Genomic DNA, 19702 nt, shown 5'->3' with positions numbered 1-19702 from the left:
ACATACCTTTTCACCATAGGACATAAAATTTTATGTAATAAATACACCAAATACGATGTGTCTAGGTCTTCAGGTCTCTATTATACCTAATTAAATCAGAGAAGCAAAGGATAAAAATGTTTGAAGAGAGAGTCCCATGGGAATGATACACCCAGAAAAGAGATGGACGTACAAATAGAGAGAATCATTGGGAGATGCTGTCTCAAGACAGGTGACAGTAAACAGGCTTAGGTAATAAATGCCCAGCCACTCATTCAGATTTCAGGAGCATTGTGAGCAACACTGTGTTTTGAAATTCAGCACAGAAATATGCAATTAAACCCTCTCTCTCAGACTGTTTGACATAATTTTACTTCAAACTACGTGTGAAAAGTATATTTGGTAAATTTTACTACAGCTTATGGGGGAAAATAGGAAGAGGATGATGTTAATATGACCCTTTTCAAACTTGTGTCAGGCAGAGATTTTCTTCAGCTGCAAGTATACTTTAAACTATATTTGTGTGCTCTCAATTCTTGCAGCAAGAAAGGCATTTTTATAATAATACAAAAGCAATATATATCTACATTTTAGGAGTTTGCATGTCCCTGCTATTTGTCGGTTAAAAATAATTTCCCTTTTTTTCTGGAGGAGAATTTCTGGATTTCATTCTGGGTTTGCTTCATCTTATCTTTTTTAAGTGTATTTTCATTACATATCTACTTCCACAGAGCTCAAGTGGGTATCTCTTAGTGTATTTCCACAACTACTATGCTGCTTTTTCACAGGCTTACAGAGAGCAATACTTGGCCCTCATACCATGGACCAGGGGAAATGATGTCAGGGGTTATATACAAGCCAGATATATTCCACAGTGACTTTAGGGACTCAGCTAAAAATTTGGATGTTTCTGTTATTTTTTATGTGCATAATAACAGTATGCATTTCCATGGGAAAAAATGCATAAAGAGGAACTTTTTTTTCAGTAATTTTGAATCTAGTGCAGTGTCCTACATTAGACCAATATAATTTTACACCTGAAAATCATGTGTGGAAGAAAAGACGATACAAAGTTTTCAACAACAGCTACTTTTTTCTAGATCTCAGAAGGATTTTGTAATTACTAATGAGATATGATAGCAGACTTCCCTTGTTACCGGTTTTTGAAATAATCTATCCTTTTTGTTTACTTACACAAATTCCTGAAGTTCCTTTCTCTCTTCTGTTACTATTTTTTTTCTAAATTATTGTTTTCTGTCCTTTTTTCCATAGGAAAGGAAGCTTCTCAAGGTTCTGAATATATTGAGACATTTGGGAGATAAAAAGCAATAGAGAGTTTATTACTTGTGTGGAATTACTTAATTTATTTTAATTTTTCTATTTTTAAGTTGATGATCCAATAATCATCTGTACTAATAACCATTGCTATCACTCAACGATGGATAGAACATGAGTACAAACCCTATGAAATATTACAGATATATCTGGACCCAAGGCACAATTGTTAGGCAGAAAGACATCAAACTTTGCTTTTTGGTGGTGAAATTATGATTTTTTTGCACAAACCATAAATTTTATATATTGCTTTGAATTTTATGAAGGTGCATATGGATTTATAACCTTATTGAAAATAGTACTATGTATACATATATATGTAAGTTGATTAATTACTTATAAAAATCAAATAGAGTTCAATACCTTTAGACAAAATTTACACATTCAGACAAAATTACAACCATATTTTTTAAATAAGAGAAAATGAGAATAATATCTCGATTCAATTTTCCATGTTAATCAAGTTATTACATGCTTTTGTTGGTATATTTCCTTACAAAAATTCTCAATGTATTTTTTTCACAAAATAGGTACAGAACAGCTGGGTTTAAACTTGGCACTGTCTTCCTGTCACGTGGACCTTCACCAGACATCATCCTGTGCTAATGGATCCTGTAACCATGCTTTTGTGTCCTACACTGCTGTAACAGATTTTTCTCGAGACGGAGATAGAATCACAAACATTGTAGTGGAACCTATAGTTAATGAGGATTTCCTGTGGAACAGCTACATTCCAGACAGCATCCAGGTTGACAAATTTTTGTAATTTGAAGCTTTAAAAAAGCTTTATTGAAGCTTTAAATGATTGAAGCTTCACAATTGAAGCTTTAAAAAAGATATATTTATTTGAGCAATACATCTCATAAACGTTTCATTTCAAAAGTACTTAATAAGTTTTTTCCATTTTAAATGATTCAGTTTTCTATAACTATGATAAAAGCAATTATTTGAAAATTCATTGAGATTGCTAAGCTATTTATTGTATGTCACTAAATACAATTAATGATAATATTTACCAAAAATATCTTTGCTTTTAAGATCAAAGTAAAGGATGTCCCAACTGCTTACTGCTATTCATTTACTGACCCACATATAATTACATTTGATGGCAGGTAATTTCCTGAAAGTTTTTTTCTTTTAATAGTTTTTGCTTCTTTTGGAATTTGCTGTTGTTTTGTTTCTAGTCCTATTCACTGAAAGATTAGAAAGGAAGGCATGTATAGATAACACTGGCTTGTTTCAAAATACTGATTTATTTGTGTGAAATGTTTTTGCCTTAAACTTTAGCCTTTGGTAAATATACAGATTTGTAGTGAGTCTGTATTTGTAAAAATGAAGATTCTTACAAATATGAATAGTCATTTTAATATGATCATTCAGTTATTTTTAATAATGATTAAAATATTTGCTCTAGAGATATTTACTATATTGCATTTCTGCAAGATACTGAAATAATCTTTTTGGTTTAGGCAAGATGATTAAACTAACACATAATTATTTAAAAAGCTAAACACTTCTAAAAAACTAAACACTTCTAATTCATGACAATGATACTCAGGGGGGAAACTATTGTGGCTATCATAAATACCTAAATATCTGCTTCTAGAATGCAAATAAAATGGGCTAAATGGCCAAAAAGTAATCTAAGCTATATTGCTATTAATATCTGCCTATAAGGATTTAAACTCAGTTTATACTCTTCTGGGGAATATGTGATTTTAAGATGTCCCTAAGAAAATTTTAAGAACACCTCTTTGGTGAGTCAAAATTTTCTTCATGATATAAGGTAATTTATTCTTTTTAAGGTATTTTTCTTTTTAATTGTTTTTGGGGGAGGGTATTTATTTTTGAGAGAGAGAGACACACAGAGTGTGAATGTGGAGGGGCAGAGAGAGTGGAAGACACAGAATCTGAAGCGGGCTCCAGGCTCTGACCTGTCAGCACGGAGCCCAATGTGGGCCTCGAACTCATAAACGGTGCATTCAGACCTGAGCTGCAGTCAGACGCTTAACTGACTGAGCCACCGAGGCACCCTTCTTTTTAAGATATTTTTAATGTCATCATTGTCCGTAAAATTATTCAATATGAACAAATAGAGATAGAAATCCTCCATAGCAAGTGATACTCCAAAAGTTTGAACAAGTATTAAAAAGTTGTAGAAATTGATCCCACCTTCAAGAATCTTTTATGGTTATGATGAAAACTTAAAACTTTTAGTGGAAAAACCTCCAAGAATAGTGGGATTGATTTAATCAGCTATAATTCAACAAGATTAATTGTGCAAGGAGTGACAATCCCTGTTCTAAATGCTGGGAGTGTGGCAGGGCATAAAACAAACGTGCCCTCTCTCATGCAGCTTACTTCTATAAAGCAAAAGAGAGATATGCATGATTAATAAGTAAAATGCATAGTGTATCTGAGTAAACTTATAATAAGTAAGTAAACTTATAAATAAGTTTAACACACATTGTTTGTGCTTAAGTATTATTGTGGTATTTTATACCAATTCTTAATGCAGTTGATTTTTATTAATGCCAGGGTATATGACAATTTCAAGACTGGAACATTTGTGCTTTATAAGAGTATGTCACGTGATTTTGAAGTCCATGTACGCCAGTGGGACTGTGGAAGCCTTCACTATCCTGTGTCCTGTAACTGCGGGTTTGTTGCCAAAGAAGAAGGTGATATAGTTACTTTTGATATGTGCAGTGGCCAGCTACATGAATCACAGCCATATTTATCTGTAAAGAGCCAAGATGCAACCAGCAATATCAAGATAAGTGAATCTTACTTAGGAAGAAAAGTCACAGTATGTATGATTCTTCACGGTTGAAAGTATTTTTCCTTTTTTTTCCTACAGATTTTGGATTGATTTCTGAACTTGTTTTCATATCTATTAAATTAAGAGTTATCTTTTTTTTTTTTTGCATTAGGGTTTTTTTTCCCCCTAAATAAAGCTTTAGGGGAAGGATCTAAGAAGGAATAATACCTTTTTTCAATTTTCCATACACATTTAGACACAACATAATTAAGTCTTTGTCAAATCTAAGCAGCCTTATTTTAAGATTTCAATATGCTAACTTGGTAAGTTATTCCTAAAAAATATTTTTCACAGTGCCTAATAAATCATATATTAGGGATTAAATATATAGTTCAGAATAAATATTCAGGAATAGTTTTAGAATATAGAGTTTTCATTCTTGCATCAAGATATATTGAACATATATAAATAAATTCAACACACTGTTTTCTATTTAATGTATTTAATGTGTTATTTTATACCAACTCTTAATGCAGTTGATTTATTTCTGTATTGCAGATCTGGTTTTCTTCTGGAGCATTTATCCGTGCTGATCTTAGTGAGTGGGGCATGAGTTTAACAATCCGAGCCCCTAGCTTAGACTATAGAAACACTTTGGGACTTTGTGGCACCTTTGATGAAAACCCAGAAAATGATTTCCATAATAAAAATGGAGCCAAAATTAGTTCAACTTTTAATGATTGTGTTGCTTTTATTAATGAATGGAGGTAAGAAAGAAAATTATTTTCATTTGTTATTGTATTCATGTTAGAGTTTAAGTGAGGGTGACATGGGGGCGCCTGGGTGGCTCAGTCACTAAAGCATCTGATTTCATCTCAGGTCATGATCTCGCGTTTTGTGAGTTCTAGCCCCTCATTGGGCTCTGTGCTGACAGCTCGGAGCCTGGAGCCTGCTTTGGATTCTGTGTCTCCCCCTCTCTGTGCCCCTCCCATGCTCATGCTCTGTTTCTCTCTGTCTCTCAATAAGAAATAAACATTAAAAAATAAGTAAGTAAGTAAGTAAGTAAGTAAATAAATAAATAAATAAATAAATAAATAATGACACAGTATTCTGCGGGTTTTTGTTTTTGTTTTTGTTTGTTTGTTTTCAACACATTACTGAGAAAAAAATGTTCTTGTCCAAATTACTATTCTTTTCTCTTTTGCACTTGGAAGGATTTTGCCAGGGAAAAGCATGTTTGACACAATGCCAATTTCTCCGCCATCACCTGGAAAACAATCCTATTGTAGCTGCTCACTGGCTAATTCATTATATCCTTCTGATCACCTGGACAGTGTTTCTCAACCAGAGATTGTTTCAGGTTGCAGAGATCTCAAACAGGTCAAATTCTCTTTCCTGATACCAGAACTAGATGTCACCTCTGAATATATTAATTCAGAAGCTCTTACCAGAGGGATAAATGAGTATGCATTTGAAGAAAGTAATTTGAATTTCTTTCCTCAAGAAAAAAAGCACGTGAACCTAACCAAACTGGATTTAGATTTACAAACACATCCTGGAAATGAAAAACAAGAGACACCAAACACTTCGGACAATGGGAAACAGACCCAGGACCAGGGTAGCCGCAGCCAAGAGATGAGGTGGAATCCACAAAACAGATGGAAACGGCAAAACATAAATTATGAGTTTCTTCCTATGTTTGCTTTACGAAGTCTCAGCCAAAGTGACCTAGAAGAATTCACTTATTTCTTCCCTGAGGACCATTCTGAGGATGTCCACCAAGAGTTTGTCCCTACGTGGCCCACACCCTCTGGACTCACTGAATACAGCACCTTGGCACTGTGCCAGCAGACTCTTGGTAACTCCAGCATAGGAAGACACTGTCTTGCCTTTCTGGGCAAGAGCCTAGACAGCGCTATAGATATGTGCATTAAGGATGTTCTCCTAAAAGATGATCTTAGCTGGACAGAAGCAGCTGTGGCTCTTTTAGAAAATGAATGTGAAAGGAGAATTTTGGAAGAGGGGAAATACAACACAGAAGAATATGGCAAGTCAATTGAAGACGTTCTCTCAGTGCTAAAATGCCCCAATTTATGCAGTGGCAATGGGCAGTGTATGGAATGGGGATGTGTATGTTCCCCGGGCTTTAGTTCCTATGATTGCAGTGATTCCCATGGTGAGTAAGTACCCTCCAACTTTGATACTGTGTATGTTATTTGATTATGAAAACTTATTTGTTCTCTTTTACCTTCTGTATTTTGACAGGGTTCCTTCAGATCATGTTGGGAAAAGAATGTAAATTATATTAAGCAATACTATTAGTAATAATTCTTCCAAAGTGTCTCATCTTACTTATAGTGAAAGCTGGGGTACTGATAATAGCCTATAAAGCACAATATGTTCAGGCACACCATATATCTTCAAACTCATCCCCTACAACTAAAACCCTCACTTATTTTACTCCACCCACTTTGGTTTCTGTAACACTAGGTTCTCTTGACCTCAGGGCCTTTGCATACAGTTCATCCCTCTACTAGTAGAGAATCATTATTTCTCTAGAACTCACATTCAGTGTATTTTGAGTACTGTGTTTATAATATTTTACTAATTATACCAATTTGCTTAATATTTTCTCTAACCCATCTACGTGGCACAAACTATTTTGTATCTCAGTATATAAGAGAAAGAAATTTCTAAAAGTCAATTGGATTTCATTAGCTATTAAACCAGTAACTCCCGATTTTCCTTCTACCCCCACCATCCTGCCCTTTTCCATCTCAGTAAATGTAAACTTCACTCCTCTGATTGTTCATGTTAAAAACTTGTAGTCATTTTGGCTTCTCATTTTTTTTTCATGCCTCGTGTTTTAGTAGCAAATCCAGCTCTAGATGTGAAGAATTTCATCTCTTTCCCTGCAGTAACTTAGTCCAAGCTACTATTATATCTCACCTGCATTATTATAGATTCTCTCAAAGTTTATTTTGCATATAACAGCCAAAGAGATCCCTTTGAAATAATAGTGAGATCACAGAACTCTTGCTTAAATGCCTCTAATGGCTCTCTCTCTCTCCTTCCGAGTAAAATCCACATTCCCTACCATGGTCTAGAAGACCCTATGCAGTCTGAGCCTCCTCTCTCACTGAACTCACCTACCATTCTCTCCGTAGTTCACTGCTCCCTAGTGTGCTTAAGTGGTTGCTTTGCTGTTTGTCAAAGAGGCCAAGCCTGCTCCCACCTCAGGACCTTTGAATTTACTTTCCCTTTCACGGGAGCATTCTTCCAATTCATAGATTCCTGATCAACTTCCTTCTCTTCTCTGTTCAAATATCATATTATTTCAGACTTCTCCCAAAGTCTTTCAAAATAAAGTAGTTTTCTTCACACAATCACATAGTCTTTATCTCACTTAATATAGTTAGTGCATATGTTTTCTCCATAGTCTTGAAAACATTTGTGTGATACACTTTATTTTTCATTTTTTTTTGTCCTCCCATATTTGAATGTAAATTATATGAAGGCAGGAACTTGTTCTTTTTACATAGAGAAACCTAGTATTCAGTACCTAGAATAACATCTGGAAAAGTAGAAATTCTTCAGTAAACATTTGTTGAATATGAAAGAATAAACAAATGTTTTTTTTTAATTTCCATAAGCATTTTTAGTGTTCTGAGTATACAATTTATGATTTTATATTCTCCTGCTAGTAAAGTTATATTCACTTACATTTTGCCAGTACTTAGAGGACTCAGTTACTTTCATATGCTGCATTTATCTATTTTGACAACCAGATCTTGCTGGTACAGATGATGTGTGATCTTACCAAGACCAGAACCAAAGATATAACTATGTGAAAATCAGTTAACTCTGACTACTAGGAGATTTTTTTTCTCCTGTGATTGAAAGTACACTTAAGATTATCATGGCATGTAAGATAGCAATAATACATAAAAACATTAATAACATTTTCATTTTCATAAAATTTTTATAATTCTTCTGTTTAAATTAAGATTTTTAAAAAATATTAATACATTACATTGCTAATTACACTATTTTATTGCAGAAGTATTTTTCTATAACCCACCTCTATGGCACAAACCAAAATGGCAAAAACAATGGCCATTGTAGTAGTAATTTGCTAATACTTGTAAATAATTGGTATTAAACATTATTAAAACATCAATTAAATCTGTGTATTTGGGCACTGGTAGTATCTTTAATGCTGTTGTTATTGGCTTGATGGTAAGTGACACTTTTTTAAATACCAGGTTACTCTTAATATTTAATAGTTTAATTAAGGTACTTATATTTGGTTAGACTTCAAAATATTATTTTCCATATGCTTTTAATTTGGACCTTGCAAATAATTAGTTTATTTTTATGGATTTTTGTCCATTTTGTTTTATCATTTTTGTCCAAAGACAAGGCTCCTGAAATTATAGGACTTGGGAATGCTGGATTCTGTAATATTCGAAAATATAATTGTATGACAGTGAGAGTGTTTGGTCAAGGCTTCAAAGAATTACCTTCAACTAAATGTGAAGTTACTAAACTGCAGGTATGTTAATTGTAGTGTTGAAGAACAATTAAGTTTTTGAGTTATTCAGATTAATTTTTTCTTGGATTAATTTGGTCTATCAGTTAACAACATAATCCCAAAGGATGTCAAATCCACAGAGAGCTCAATAAGAATATGGTTACATTGCTTTACCTTAAGGTTTCTTTCCTATTCATTAACCATATTAAAATATTTTCTATAATTTTTATTGCAGTATTGGCTCATATTCCAGTCATAATAAGAAATTAATATTAAGCTTGATATGTAAGCTTCTGCATTTATTAAAATGTAAAACCACAACAAATAGAGATCATTTTTGCCCAAGACAAATCTGTATGACTTAGGGGATGTAGAAATATGAACAATTCCCTTTACCAAACAAAAAGTGAAGATTAATTGCGCTCATCCTTTATATTTCCCTTACTATGGATTTCAAAATAAAAATAGTGTTTTTCTTTCTTCGGGCTACAAACGACAGACGTAATCACTCAGTTTGAACATTGGTATATCAAGCTATATCTTATTTTGATGATTATTTATCATCAATCATTGGTCTTCCTTTTCTTTATTCAAGTGGATTTTTGTTTTAAGGAAATCCCTTTGAAAATACTGGGGTAAGCTGAAAACTTAAAACAGAAAATCACATTTTAGCATTATACGTTTTCTCTAAATTGCTAAAGCTAAATGTGATCCTGGGATTGAGAATTGAGTAGAGCTTTTCTAAATGAGCCATGAAATATTTTAATCCCAATGAAAAAATAAGACACACAATGGAAAATGGAATATATGCATAATTTTATTCACTTCAGTATTCCTCAAGAGACTAGACATTATACTGTTTGTGGCAGAATAAATCAAATGACATCACAGTACAATTAAGTTATTTGCCAAAAAGTTTTATAGGTTTGTATTCTCTTGGAAAGTACATTTTGTACTTACTTTCAGATGTATTATTTGCTGTGATATTTATTCTCATACGATTTTTTTCTAAATATCTGACAAATAAAGAGCACACTATAAAATTCTCTAACACACTATGCAGAACTAGAGAAAGAAAATATATATGTTCACTAGCCAGCGCCAAACTTACTTATATTTTTGCACCCTGTTCAGGATGTTTATTTCATTTGTAATACCATTCAGTTTATTTTTGAATATTTGTATTCCGCTTTAAATTTCCTCCACAGTTTAGTTGATTTTAGTTATTTATTTATTTGGAAAGTAAGCAAAAAAATAATGGTTCTGAGAGTTGGTGCCGTACAGAAGATACACACAGAAAAATATCACTGTCTTTTCGTCTATACTGCTCTGTCCATTACCCTTTCTTTCCATTCCATTCCCATCTATCCCTGGAGGTATCCACTCTCATTATTTTCTGGTTTGTCCTTACTGCATTTCTTTTGCACAAAGGAACAGATGAATCCCTTCTTTTATTACATGAAAGGTAGCATATTATGGCTGCTCTTTTCTACTTTTGCAATAATTTTACACATTTTTATCTGGAGATCCAAGCACCCAATCCTTTCTTTCACTCTCTGCCTTTCCGAAAAGCAGCCAGAACTTTACAGAATCCAGTTTTTAAATACTTGTAAGATTAAATTCAAGTAGCTTTCCTAGAAATGAATGGTCCTTTGTGATCCAGCTCCTGTCTATTTTTGTAACCTTGAACCGCCTGCATACACTATACTAAAATCTCATGCTGTCTCATGCATCCCTCCCTTTTCACTTGCTACTCCCTCCAGCCTCACTGAAGTGTAGTCTCTCCAGTTCTGCTCCAGGTGTCCAAACGGCAGTCTCCTCTTCTACTTTCAGGGAGAAAAGCCTCCCTTGACCGTGATAGACACAATGGATTCTTTCTCTTTCACTGAACTTAACTTGAATCTTGGTTATAGCAGTATTAAAATTGTTTTGTCTGTCCTTTCCTCTGTGATCTTTCTTCTTCAGGAAATTCTCAGCACATGTAGGTACTCTCAAAATATTGATGAATGGAAACTAAATATAACTCCGTTTATTCCTTATTTGGGGTTGGCTTCTCCAAACAGGAGGGGAAATGATTTCTGGACTTGGCTAGAATCTTGTTTCAATACACAAAACCCTGTATCCATCTAAGTGTCCTTATCATGACTGCTCTGAGACACTGTTGTCAGTCACCCTCCGCTAGAGGGAAACCACTGATCTGTTTGGCCAGACTATACATACCCCCCTCAAACATGGAGATTTGTACTGTGGCCTACTCCTTCAATCTTCAGATCTTAAGATACTTCCCGCTAGCCACAGATGAGCATGTTCTTACCTTCCTTTCCTTCTCCTGCAGACTCACAATATTGAAGCATCAACATGGTCCTTGACCATTTCTGAGCAATTGAAAACATTATACAGTTATAAACTTAAAAGAAAAATCTAAGTCAAAATATTGGCAATAAAATATATCCTTTTAGCTTTCTATGTAGTTACCAGTACCTAGAAAATTCTTCTGGCTTTTCCTCTTTAGATCATTTTAATACTAAATACATTTTAATACTAAATGTATTTAGTACATTTAGTAATTTAATACATTTAATACCAATACATTTTAATACTAAAAAAATTATACTTTAAGTGTAGATTAAATATGATACGCCACTGAGTTATTAAATAGAGTAAACCAGTTAGAATTTAGTTTCAAGTTATATAGATTCATTTGAATTACCTTAATCAAAAATAGGATTTATTATTAAGGTAGTGTGTTTTTCACAAAATCAGGGTAAGAATGTAATTGCTGAATTCTCAGGAACAACTTGAATTTGGGACTTGAACACCACGACGACTCAGTATATCTGAATTTGTGTGTGTGTGTGTGTGTGTGTGTGTGTGTGTGTATCTGTCTGTCTCAGTTCTGCTTTTCTCTGTGGGCTTCATTTTTCCCTTTTACTATATACTAGCCTCCTACACATAGTGAAAAATACAGCCACCCACATCTCCATTACTTTTTATCTTGCACGTGAAGCTACCAGAAGCATACTGGCCCAGTATCCCCTCTGGTATAAAGTTGAAACATTCAAATAATCAAAGCATTGACTCAGCTTAGATACACCCCCAGAGCAATCAAGCATAGCCAGGAAGATGGGTCATGTAAAAACATGAGAAGGTCCTGGGAACCATATGGATGGAGGACCGAAAGAGCAATTTCAAGTAAAAGTAGAAGTTTAAGAACTTTTGCAGAAGAAATGAGAGAGTTTCTGGGCAGAAAATCAAATCACTGTGTGTCAGCTACATAGTCAAATGTGTTTCCTCTTGCTACAAAACTCATTACTTGGCAATTCATTATACATGACCAATATTGATAACTTCTTTGATTTACACCTATAAGAAATGCATGAGGTATTAGAACCAGTTTACGTCTAATTAAGGTATATGTGGTTTTCATTATTCTGGATAAAATTCACTATTGATGTCAGTTTTATTACTTCATTCATTATATATTCCATTATACCAGCCATGCATTTTTTAAGATTTATATTTTGATTATATGTAGTTTATTAGCAAGGAATTTCCATAATTAAACAGAAGTTAATTGCTTTCTTATTATGCCTTTAGTATAATAGCAGTAAATGGGTCCTTGGAAAAGCTGTCTACACGCATATTGTTTTTCAAAATAGCAGAACTATTGATTGTCAGCTGCCCCCTGATGTTCAGCAGTCTGATACCTTAGATCTGATGGGTGAGAAGCCAATTGCGAAGTGGCAGTTAAAGGTAAAAAAGAAAAGATAGTCTCATATTTATTAATAAAGTAAATATTTATGTATTAAAATTTCATAATGAATTTATGAAGCCACATTTAGAACAAATTATCTTATTATAAAACTACATCTTACAGGTATCTAATGATGGTTACAGGTTCAGTAATCCCAAAATAATGATCATCTATGATGGGGCTTGTCAACTTTGCGGTCTCTATGGAAAAGACTCATGTACTATAAAGGTAAGCAGTTTTTCACTTATTTTCACATTTACATGGTAAGTATTTCATTTCCCATGCTATTGGCATATTAAAGGCATATTAGTTTTTTTCACCTTCATATCAGAAATACTAATAGAGAAAAGCCTTCCTCAAGTTTATATGAGGTTAACTGAAATTGTTACTCTGCCAGTAACTCTTGGTGTAATGGCAAGGAGATTTCTACCTCTAATGTTTTCAAGTGGCTGGTTATTTATTTCTTAAAAAAAAATTAAAAGGGGAGGTTCAGATTGAATTTTAACTCCTACTACATTCCTTTTAAAAAGTAATAAAGATTTTCCAGTTAGATGTCTCTCTGCTCGCGCCTAATCTTCTTTGTGGCAAATGACATGCATTTTGATGGAGCTTGTAAACTGTGTAAGGCTACCACTTTTATAGGGAGTTTGTGTGTGTGTGTGTGTGTGTGTGTGTGTGTGTGTGTGTGTCAAATAAATTCATTGAACCATGCAATTATCTACTTAAGAGATTACAGAACACCCCAGCCTGAGCTGCATCCTCACAGCCACACCCTCTTAATCTATGTGCAGTCTGTTGGGTTTATCACCATATCTTTCTCATATGCCAGTTGCTGATTTAATACATACCATGGCAATAATATTACTTGGCTATTCAAAATCGAGAAGCATATCAAATAATATTTATGTAGATAAAAATGAAAAGTATCATTATTTTGAATTTTAAATCTTTTTTTTTTCCCTTGAGATTAGCAATTAGATCATGTCAGTAAAAAGTTTCTGGGGTTTTTAAATTATTTTTTTTAATTTTTTTAATGTTTTATTTAGTTTTTGAGGGAGAGAGAGACAGAGAGAGAGACAGAGCACAAGCAGGGGAGGGACAGAAAGAGATGGAGACACAGAATCTGAAGCAGGCTCCAGGATCTGAGCTGCTAGCACAAAGCCCAGTGCGGGATTCGAACTCAAACCACAAAATGACCTGAGCTGAATTCAGATGCTCAACAGACTGAGCCACCCAAGTGCCCCAGAAGTTTCTGTTTTTACAAAGTTGTTTGATTTTTATTTTCCCCTAAATATTCTGTTTCCACATGTCTTACAGTAAGTACTTGTAAAACTTTGTAATTCAAAATTGTTTTACATTGTTGCGACTGTTCTGTTCTTATTTTTGTGCAGTGTTCCAAGTGACATCAAAGGAGATTACATTAAATGGGCAAAGCTTATATATGCTGAACAAAATTTGGTCTTCTTCCCAGGTTGAAAATTATTGCTACATTTAAAATTATTTTTTTGCAGATCAGCCTCTCTTTCCACTATTTTGTATAAGGATATCCATTGTCAAGTGTGGATCATTATGCCAGGGTTCTGGTTCACTTTTGCTCTGTTCAGAGGACATAGTGGGATCCTAGAGGAAGGGAAAATAGCTATAAACAAATGTGTTTCTGTAAGATGAGCCAGGGGAAAAATTGTTTCATTTCTTTATAAATAGACACTTCCAGCCTGACTTAGCAGTAAGAAAGACCAGAAGAAAAGACAGATTGTCTCCCATGTTATTTATAAGCTAAAATTCTACACAGAGATACAGCTATATGTATTTTCTTATTCCTTCCCTATTGATCAGTTCCACGTGCAATTACACAAAAAGGAAATGATTTGTTTTCTAACACACATTTATGATTAGGACACATGAAAAAATGTTTCCTAATCAAAACAGACTTATAACATGCTTACCCTGGAATGATCAACATATATGATGCTATCTTTCTATGTACATTTTTTCCTAAACACTAACTATAATGATATCCTAATTGCTTTCCTCTTTTTAAAACTTCCATTAGGAAAATGTTTGCATTATCGATGGGCTCTGCTACATTGAAGGAGATAAAAATCCTACCAGCCCTTGTTTGATTTGCAGACCAAAAATTTCAAAATTTACTTGGTCATTTTTAGAAAGTAAGTTTTTCTTTATTAATACAAATATTTCCTCTACAAGATAATTTTTAAGTGATTTTTAAGACACGAGTTACGTAAATGTGTTTAAGATGAACACTGTGCTTTATTTAGCATCTTTCCTAACTGCATGATTTACTTTGCTTGAACGTAATATAAGATGACATGTTATTTTATGTAATTTCCGTGATTATACTATAATAGGGTATGGAATTTTCCTTTCAGTATTTGATCCTGAAAGCAAATGTGAATTATTAATGGAAGAAATTAGAATGATTAATTCAGCTATACACAGTTTGTACAAGTCATACAGCTACCAACAGAATTGCCACTATGTAAACACATAAAACGTCCATCAGTGAAGGTTGGCGGGTTTAGTGGAAAGAAGACATTACTTTGAGACCAAGAGCAAAGCTCTATATCCTGCTCTTAGCCTTCTTTTCTGTTTTGTGACAAGGCATTTCGCTATTTAAATTCCAAAGGCTATGCATTCATCACCTGTTAAATGAGATAATCTGGATTCAATAATCTATTAAGTGCCTTCCAGCCCTACCATTCTGGGACCTCATTAGTATAATAGTGGGTACAGATAATGTCTGGATACTTTGTTCCACCCCCAAAAAAACACCCCAAATCATAGTTATGTGTCGTATAACGTCTTCACTTTCTTTTTTTTTCAATATATGAAGTTTATTGTCAAATTGGTTTCCATACAACACCCAGTGCTCATCCCAAAAGGTGCCCTCCTCAATACCCATCACCCACCCACCCCTCCCTTCCACCCCCCATCAACCCTCAGTTTGTTCTCAGTTTTTAAGAGTCTCTTATGCTTTGGCTCTCTCCCACTCTAACCTCCTTTTTTTTTTTTCCCTTCCCCTCCCCCATGGGTTTCTGTTAAGTTTCTCAGGATCCACCTAAGAGTGAAACCATATGGTATCTGTCTTTCTCTGTATGGCTTATTTCACTTAGCATCACACTCTCCAGTTCCATCCACGTTGCTACAAAAGGTCATATTTCATTCTTTCTCATTGCCACGTAGTACTCCATTGTGTATATAAACCACAATTTCTTTATCCATTCATCAGTTGATGGACATTTAGGCTCTTTCCATAATTTGGCTATTGTTGAGAGTGCTGCTATAAACATTGGGCTACAAGTGCCCCTATGCATCAGTACTCCTGTATCCCTTGGGTAAATTCCTAGCAGTGCTATTGCTGGGTCATAGGGTAGGTCTATTTTTAATTTTTTGAGGAACCTCCACACTGTTTTCAAGAGTGGCTGCACCAGTTTGCATTCCCACCAACAGTGCAAGAGGGTTCCCGTTTCTCCACATCCTCTCCAGCATCTATAGTCTCCTGATTTGTTCATTTTGGCCACTCTGACTGGCGTGAGGTGATACCTGAGTGTGGTTTTGATTTGTATTTCCCTGATGAGAGCGACGTTGAGCATCTTTTCATGTGCCTGTTGGTCATCCGGATGTCTTCTTTAGAGAAGTGTCTATTCATGTTTTCTGCCCATTTCTTCACTGGGTTATTTGTTTTTTGGGTGTGGAGTTTGGTGAGCTCTCTATAGATTTTGGATACTAGCCCTTTGTCCAATATGTCATTTGCAAATATATTTTCCCATTCTGTTGATTGCCTTTTAGTTTTGTTCGTTGTTTCCTTTGCTGTGCAGAAGGTTTTTATCTTCATAAGGTCCCAGTAGTTCATTTTTGCTTTTAATTCCCTTGCCTTTGGGGATGTGTCAAGTAAAAAATTGCTACAGCTGAGGTCAGAGATGTCTTTTCCTGCTTTCTCCTCTAGGGTTTTGGTGGTTTCCTGTCTCACATTCAGGTCCTTTATCCATTTTGAGTTTATTTTTATGAATGGTGTGAGAAAGTGGTCTAGTTTCAATCTTCTGCATGTTGCTGTCCAGTTCTCCCAGCACCATTTGTTAAAGAGACTGTCCTTTTTTCCATTGGATATTCTTTCCTGCTTTGTCAAAGGTGAGTTGGCCATACTTTTGTGGGTCTAGTTGTTGGGTTTCTATTCTATTCCATTGGTCTATGTGTCTGTTTTTGTGCCAATACCATGCTGTCTTGATGATGACAGCTTTGTAGTAGAGGCTAAAGTCTGGGATTGTGATGCCTCCTGCTTTGGTCTTCTTCTTCAAAATTACTTTGGCTATTCGGGGACTCTTGTGGTTCCATATGAATTTTAGGATTGCTTGTTCTAGTTTCAAGAAGAATGCTGGTGCAATTTTGATTGGGATTGCATTGAATGTATAGATAGCTTTGGGTAGTATTGACATTTTGACAATATTTATTCTTCCAATCCATGAGCACGGAATGTTTTTCCATTTCTTTGTATCTTCTTCAATTTCCTTCATAAGCTTTCTATAGTTTTCAGCATACAGATCTTTAACATCTTCGGTTAGGTTTATTCGTAGGTATTTTATGCTTCTTGGTGCAGTTGTGAATGGGATCAGTTTCTTTATTTGTCTTTCTGTTGCTTCATTATTAGTGTATAAGAATGCAACTGATTTCTGTACACTGATTTTATATCCTGCAACTTTGCTAAATTCATGTATCAGTTCTAGCAGAGTTCTGGTGGATTCTATTGTATTTTCCATGTATAATATCATGTCATCTGCAAAAAGTGAAAGCTTAACTTCATTTTTGCCAATTTTGATGCCTTTGATTTCCTTTTGTTGTCTGATTGCTGACGCTAGAACTTCCAACACTATGTTAAACAACAGCAGTGAGAGTGGACATCCCTGTCGTGTTCCTGATCTCAGGGAAAAAGCTCTCAGTTTTTCCCCATTGAGGATGATGTTAGCTATGGGCTTTTCATAAATGGCTTTTATGATGTTTAAGTATGTTCCTTCTATCCCGACTTTATCAAGGGTTTTTATTAAGAAAGTTTGCTGAATTTTGTCAAAGGCCTTTTCTGCATCGATTGACAGGATCATATGGTTCTTATCTTTTCTTTTATTAATGTGCTATATCACATTGATTGATTTGCAAATGTTGAACCAGCCCTGCATCCCAGGAATGAATCCCGCTTGATCATGGTGAATAATTCTTTTTATATGCTGTTGAATTCGATTTCCTAGTATCTTATTGAGAACTTTTGCATCCATATTCATCAGGGATATTGGCCTGTAGTTCTCTTTTTTTACTGGGTCTCTGGTTTAGGAATCAAAGTAATACTGGCTTCATAGAATGGGTCTGGAAGTTTTCCTTCCATTTCTATTTTTTGGAACAGCTTGAGAAGTAGGTATTATCTCTGCTTTAAACATCTGGTAGAACTCCCCTGGGAAGCCATCTGGTCCTGGACTCTTATTTGTTGGGAGATTTTTGATGACTGATTCAATTTCTTCGCTGGTTATGGGTCTGTTCAAGCTTTCTATTTCCTCCTGATTGAGTTTTAGAAGCATGTGGGTGTTTAGGAATTTGTCCATTTCTTCCAGGTTGTCCAGTTTGTTGGCATATAATTTTTCATAGTATTCCCTGATAATTGCTTGTATCTCTGAGGGATTGGTTGTAATAATTCCATTTTCATTCATGATTTTATCTATTTGGGTCATCTCCCTTTTCTTTTTGAGAAGCCTGGCTAGAGGTTTATCAATTTTGTTTATTTTTTCAAAAAACCAACTCTTGGTTTCATTGATCTGCTCTACAGTTTTTTTTTAGATTCTATATTGTTTATTTCTGCTCTGATCTTTATTATTTCTCTTCTTCTGCTGGGTTTAGGCTGCTTTTGCTGTTCTGCTTCTATTTCCTTTAGGTGTGCTGTTAGATTTTGTATTTAGGATTTTTCTTTTTTCTTGAGATAGGCCTGGATTGCAATGTATTTTCCTCTCAGGACTGCCTTTGCTGCGTCCCAAAGCGTTTGGATTGTTGTATTTTCATTTTCATTTGTTTCCATATATTTTTTTAATTTCTTCTCTAATTGCCTGGTTGACCCATTCATTCTTTAGTAGGGTGTTCTTTAACCTCCATGCTTTTGGAGGTTTTCCAGACTTTTTCCTGTGGTTGATTTCAAGCTTCATAGCATTGTGGTCTGAAAGTATGCACGGTGTGATTTCAATTCTTGTATACTTATGAAGGGCTGTTTTGTGACCCAGTATGTGATCTATCTTGAAGAATGTTCCATGTGCACTCGAGAAGAAAGTATATTCTGTTGCTTTGGGATGCAGAGTTCTAAATAGGTCTGTCAAGTCCATCTGATCCAATGTCTCATTCAGGGCCCTTGTTTCTTTATTGATCCTGTGTCTAGATGATCTATCCATTTCTGTAAGTGGAGTGTTAAAGTCCCCTGAAATTACCACATTCTTATCAATAAGGTTGCTTATGTTTGTGAGTAATTGTTTTATATATTTGGGGGCTCCTGTATTCGGTGCATAGACATTTATAATTGTTAGCTCTTCCTGATGGATAGACCCTGTGATTATTATATAATGCCCTTCTTCATCTCTTGTTACAGCCTTTAATTTAAAGTCTAGTTTGTCTGATATAAGTATGGCTACTCCAGCTTTCTTTTGACTTCCAGTGGCATCATAAATAGTTTTCCATCCCCTCACTCTCAATCTGAAGGTGTTCTCAGGTCTAAAATGAGTCTCTTGTAGACAGCAAATAGATGGGTCTTGTTTTTTTATCCATTCTGATACCCTTTGTCTTTTGGTTGGCGCATTTAGTCCATTTACATTCAGTGTTATTATAGAAAGATATGGGTTTAGAGTCATTGTGATGTCTGTAGGTTTTATGCTTGTAGCAATGTCTCTGGTACTTTGTCTCACAGGATCCCCCTCAGGATCTCTTGTAGGGCTGGTTTAGTGGTGACGAATTCCTTCAGTTTTTGTTTGTTTGGGAAGACCTTTATCTCTCCTTCTATTCTAAATGACAGACTTGCTGGATAAAGGATTCTCGACTGCATGTTTTTTCTGTCCATCACTTTGAAGATCTCCTGCCGTTCCTTTCTGGCCTGTAATGTCTTCACTTTCTTAACTACAGCTATACATAATTCCATATAATTGTTTCTTCATTCTCTTTCCTCATCCCAAAGACCAAGCAGGCATTATAAAATACAAGATATAATTACTCCCTCCTCCTATCCCCATGTAATTTTAGCTAAGGAATCATAAAACCTTGTATTTATACAGTGCTTTGTAACATCACTATTTATATTATTGTG

General features: G+C 34.8%; 1 protein-coding gene across 1 annotated transcript in view; it reads left to right on the top strand.

Annotated features, from left to right (window-relative positions):
• VWDE (von Willebrand factor D and EGF domains) overlaps positions 1 to 19702 on the top strand; it is a 77322-nt gene that overhangs the window by 29264 nt on the left and 28356 nt on the right. The window contains exons 8-16 of the mRNA XM_043588986.1: positions 1845 to 2062; positions 2353 to 2426; positions 3853 to 4123; positions 4634 to 4842; positions 5290 to 6251; positions 8494 to 8630; positions 12207 to 12362; positions 12487 to 12591; positions 14417 to 14531. Coding sequence (XP_043444921.1) covers positions 1845 to 2062; positions 2353 to 2426; positions 3853 to 4123; positions 4634 to 4842; positions 5290 to 6251; positions 8494 to 8630; positions 12207 to 12362; positions 12487 to 12591; positions 14417 to 14531 — 2247 coding nt within the window. The remainder of the gene's footprint in view (positions 1 to 1844; positions 2063 to 2352; positions 2427 to 3852; positions 4124 to 4633; positions 4843 to 5289; positions 6252 to 8493; positions 8631 to 12206; positions 12363 to 12486; positions 12592 to 14416; positions 14532 to 19702) is intronic.

The sequence above is a fragment of the Prionailurus bengalensis genome, chromosome A2, assembly GCF_016509475.1.
Source record: "Prionailurus bengalensis isolate Pbe53 chromosome A2, Fcat_Pben_1.1_paternal_pri, whole genome shotgun sequence".
Lineage (NCBI taxonomy): Eukaryota > Metazoa > Chordata > Mammalia > Carnivora > Felidae > Prionailurus > Prionailurus bengalensis.
This window is presented reverse-complemented; position numbering and strand designations above follow the sequence as displayed.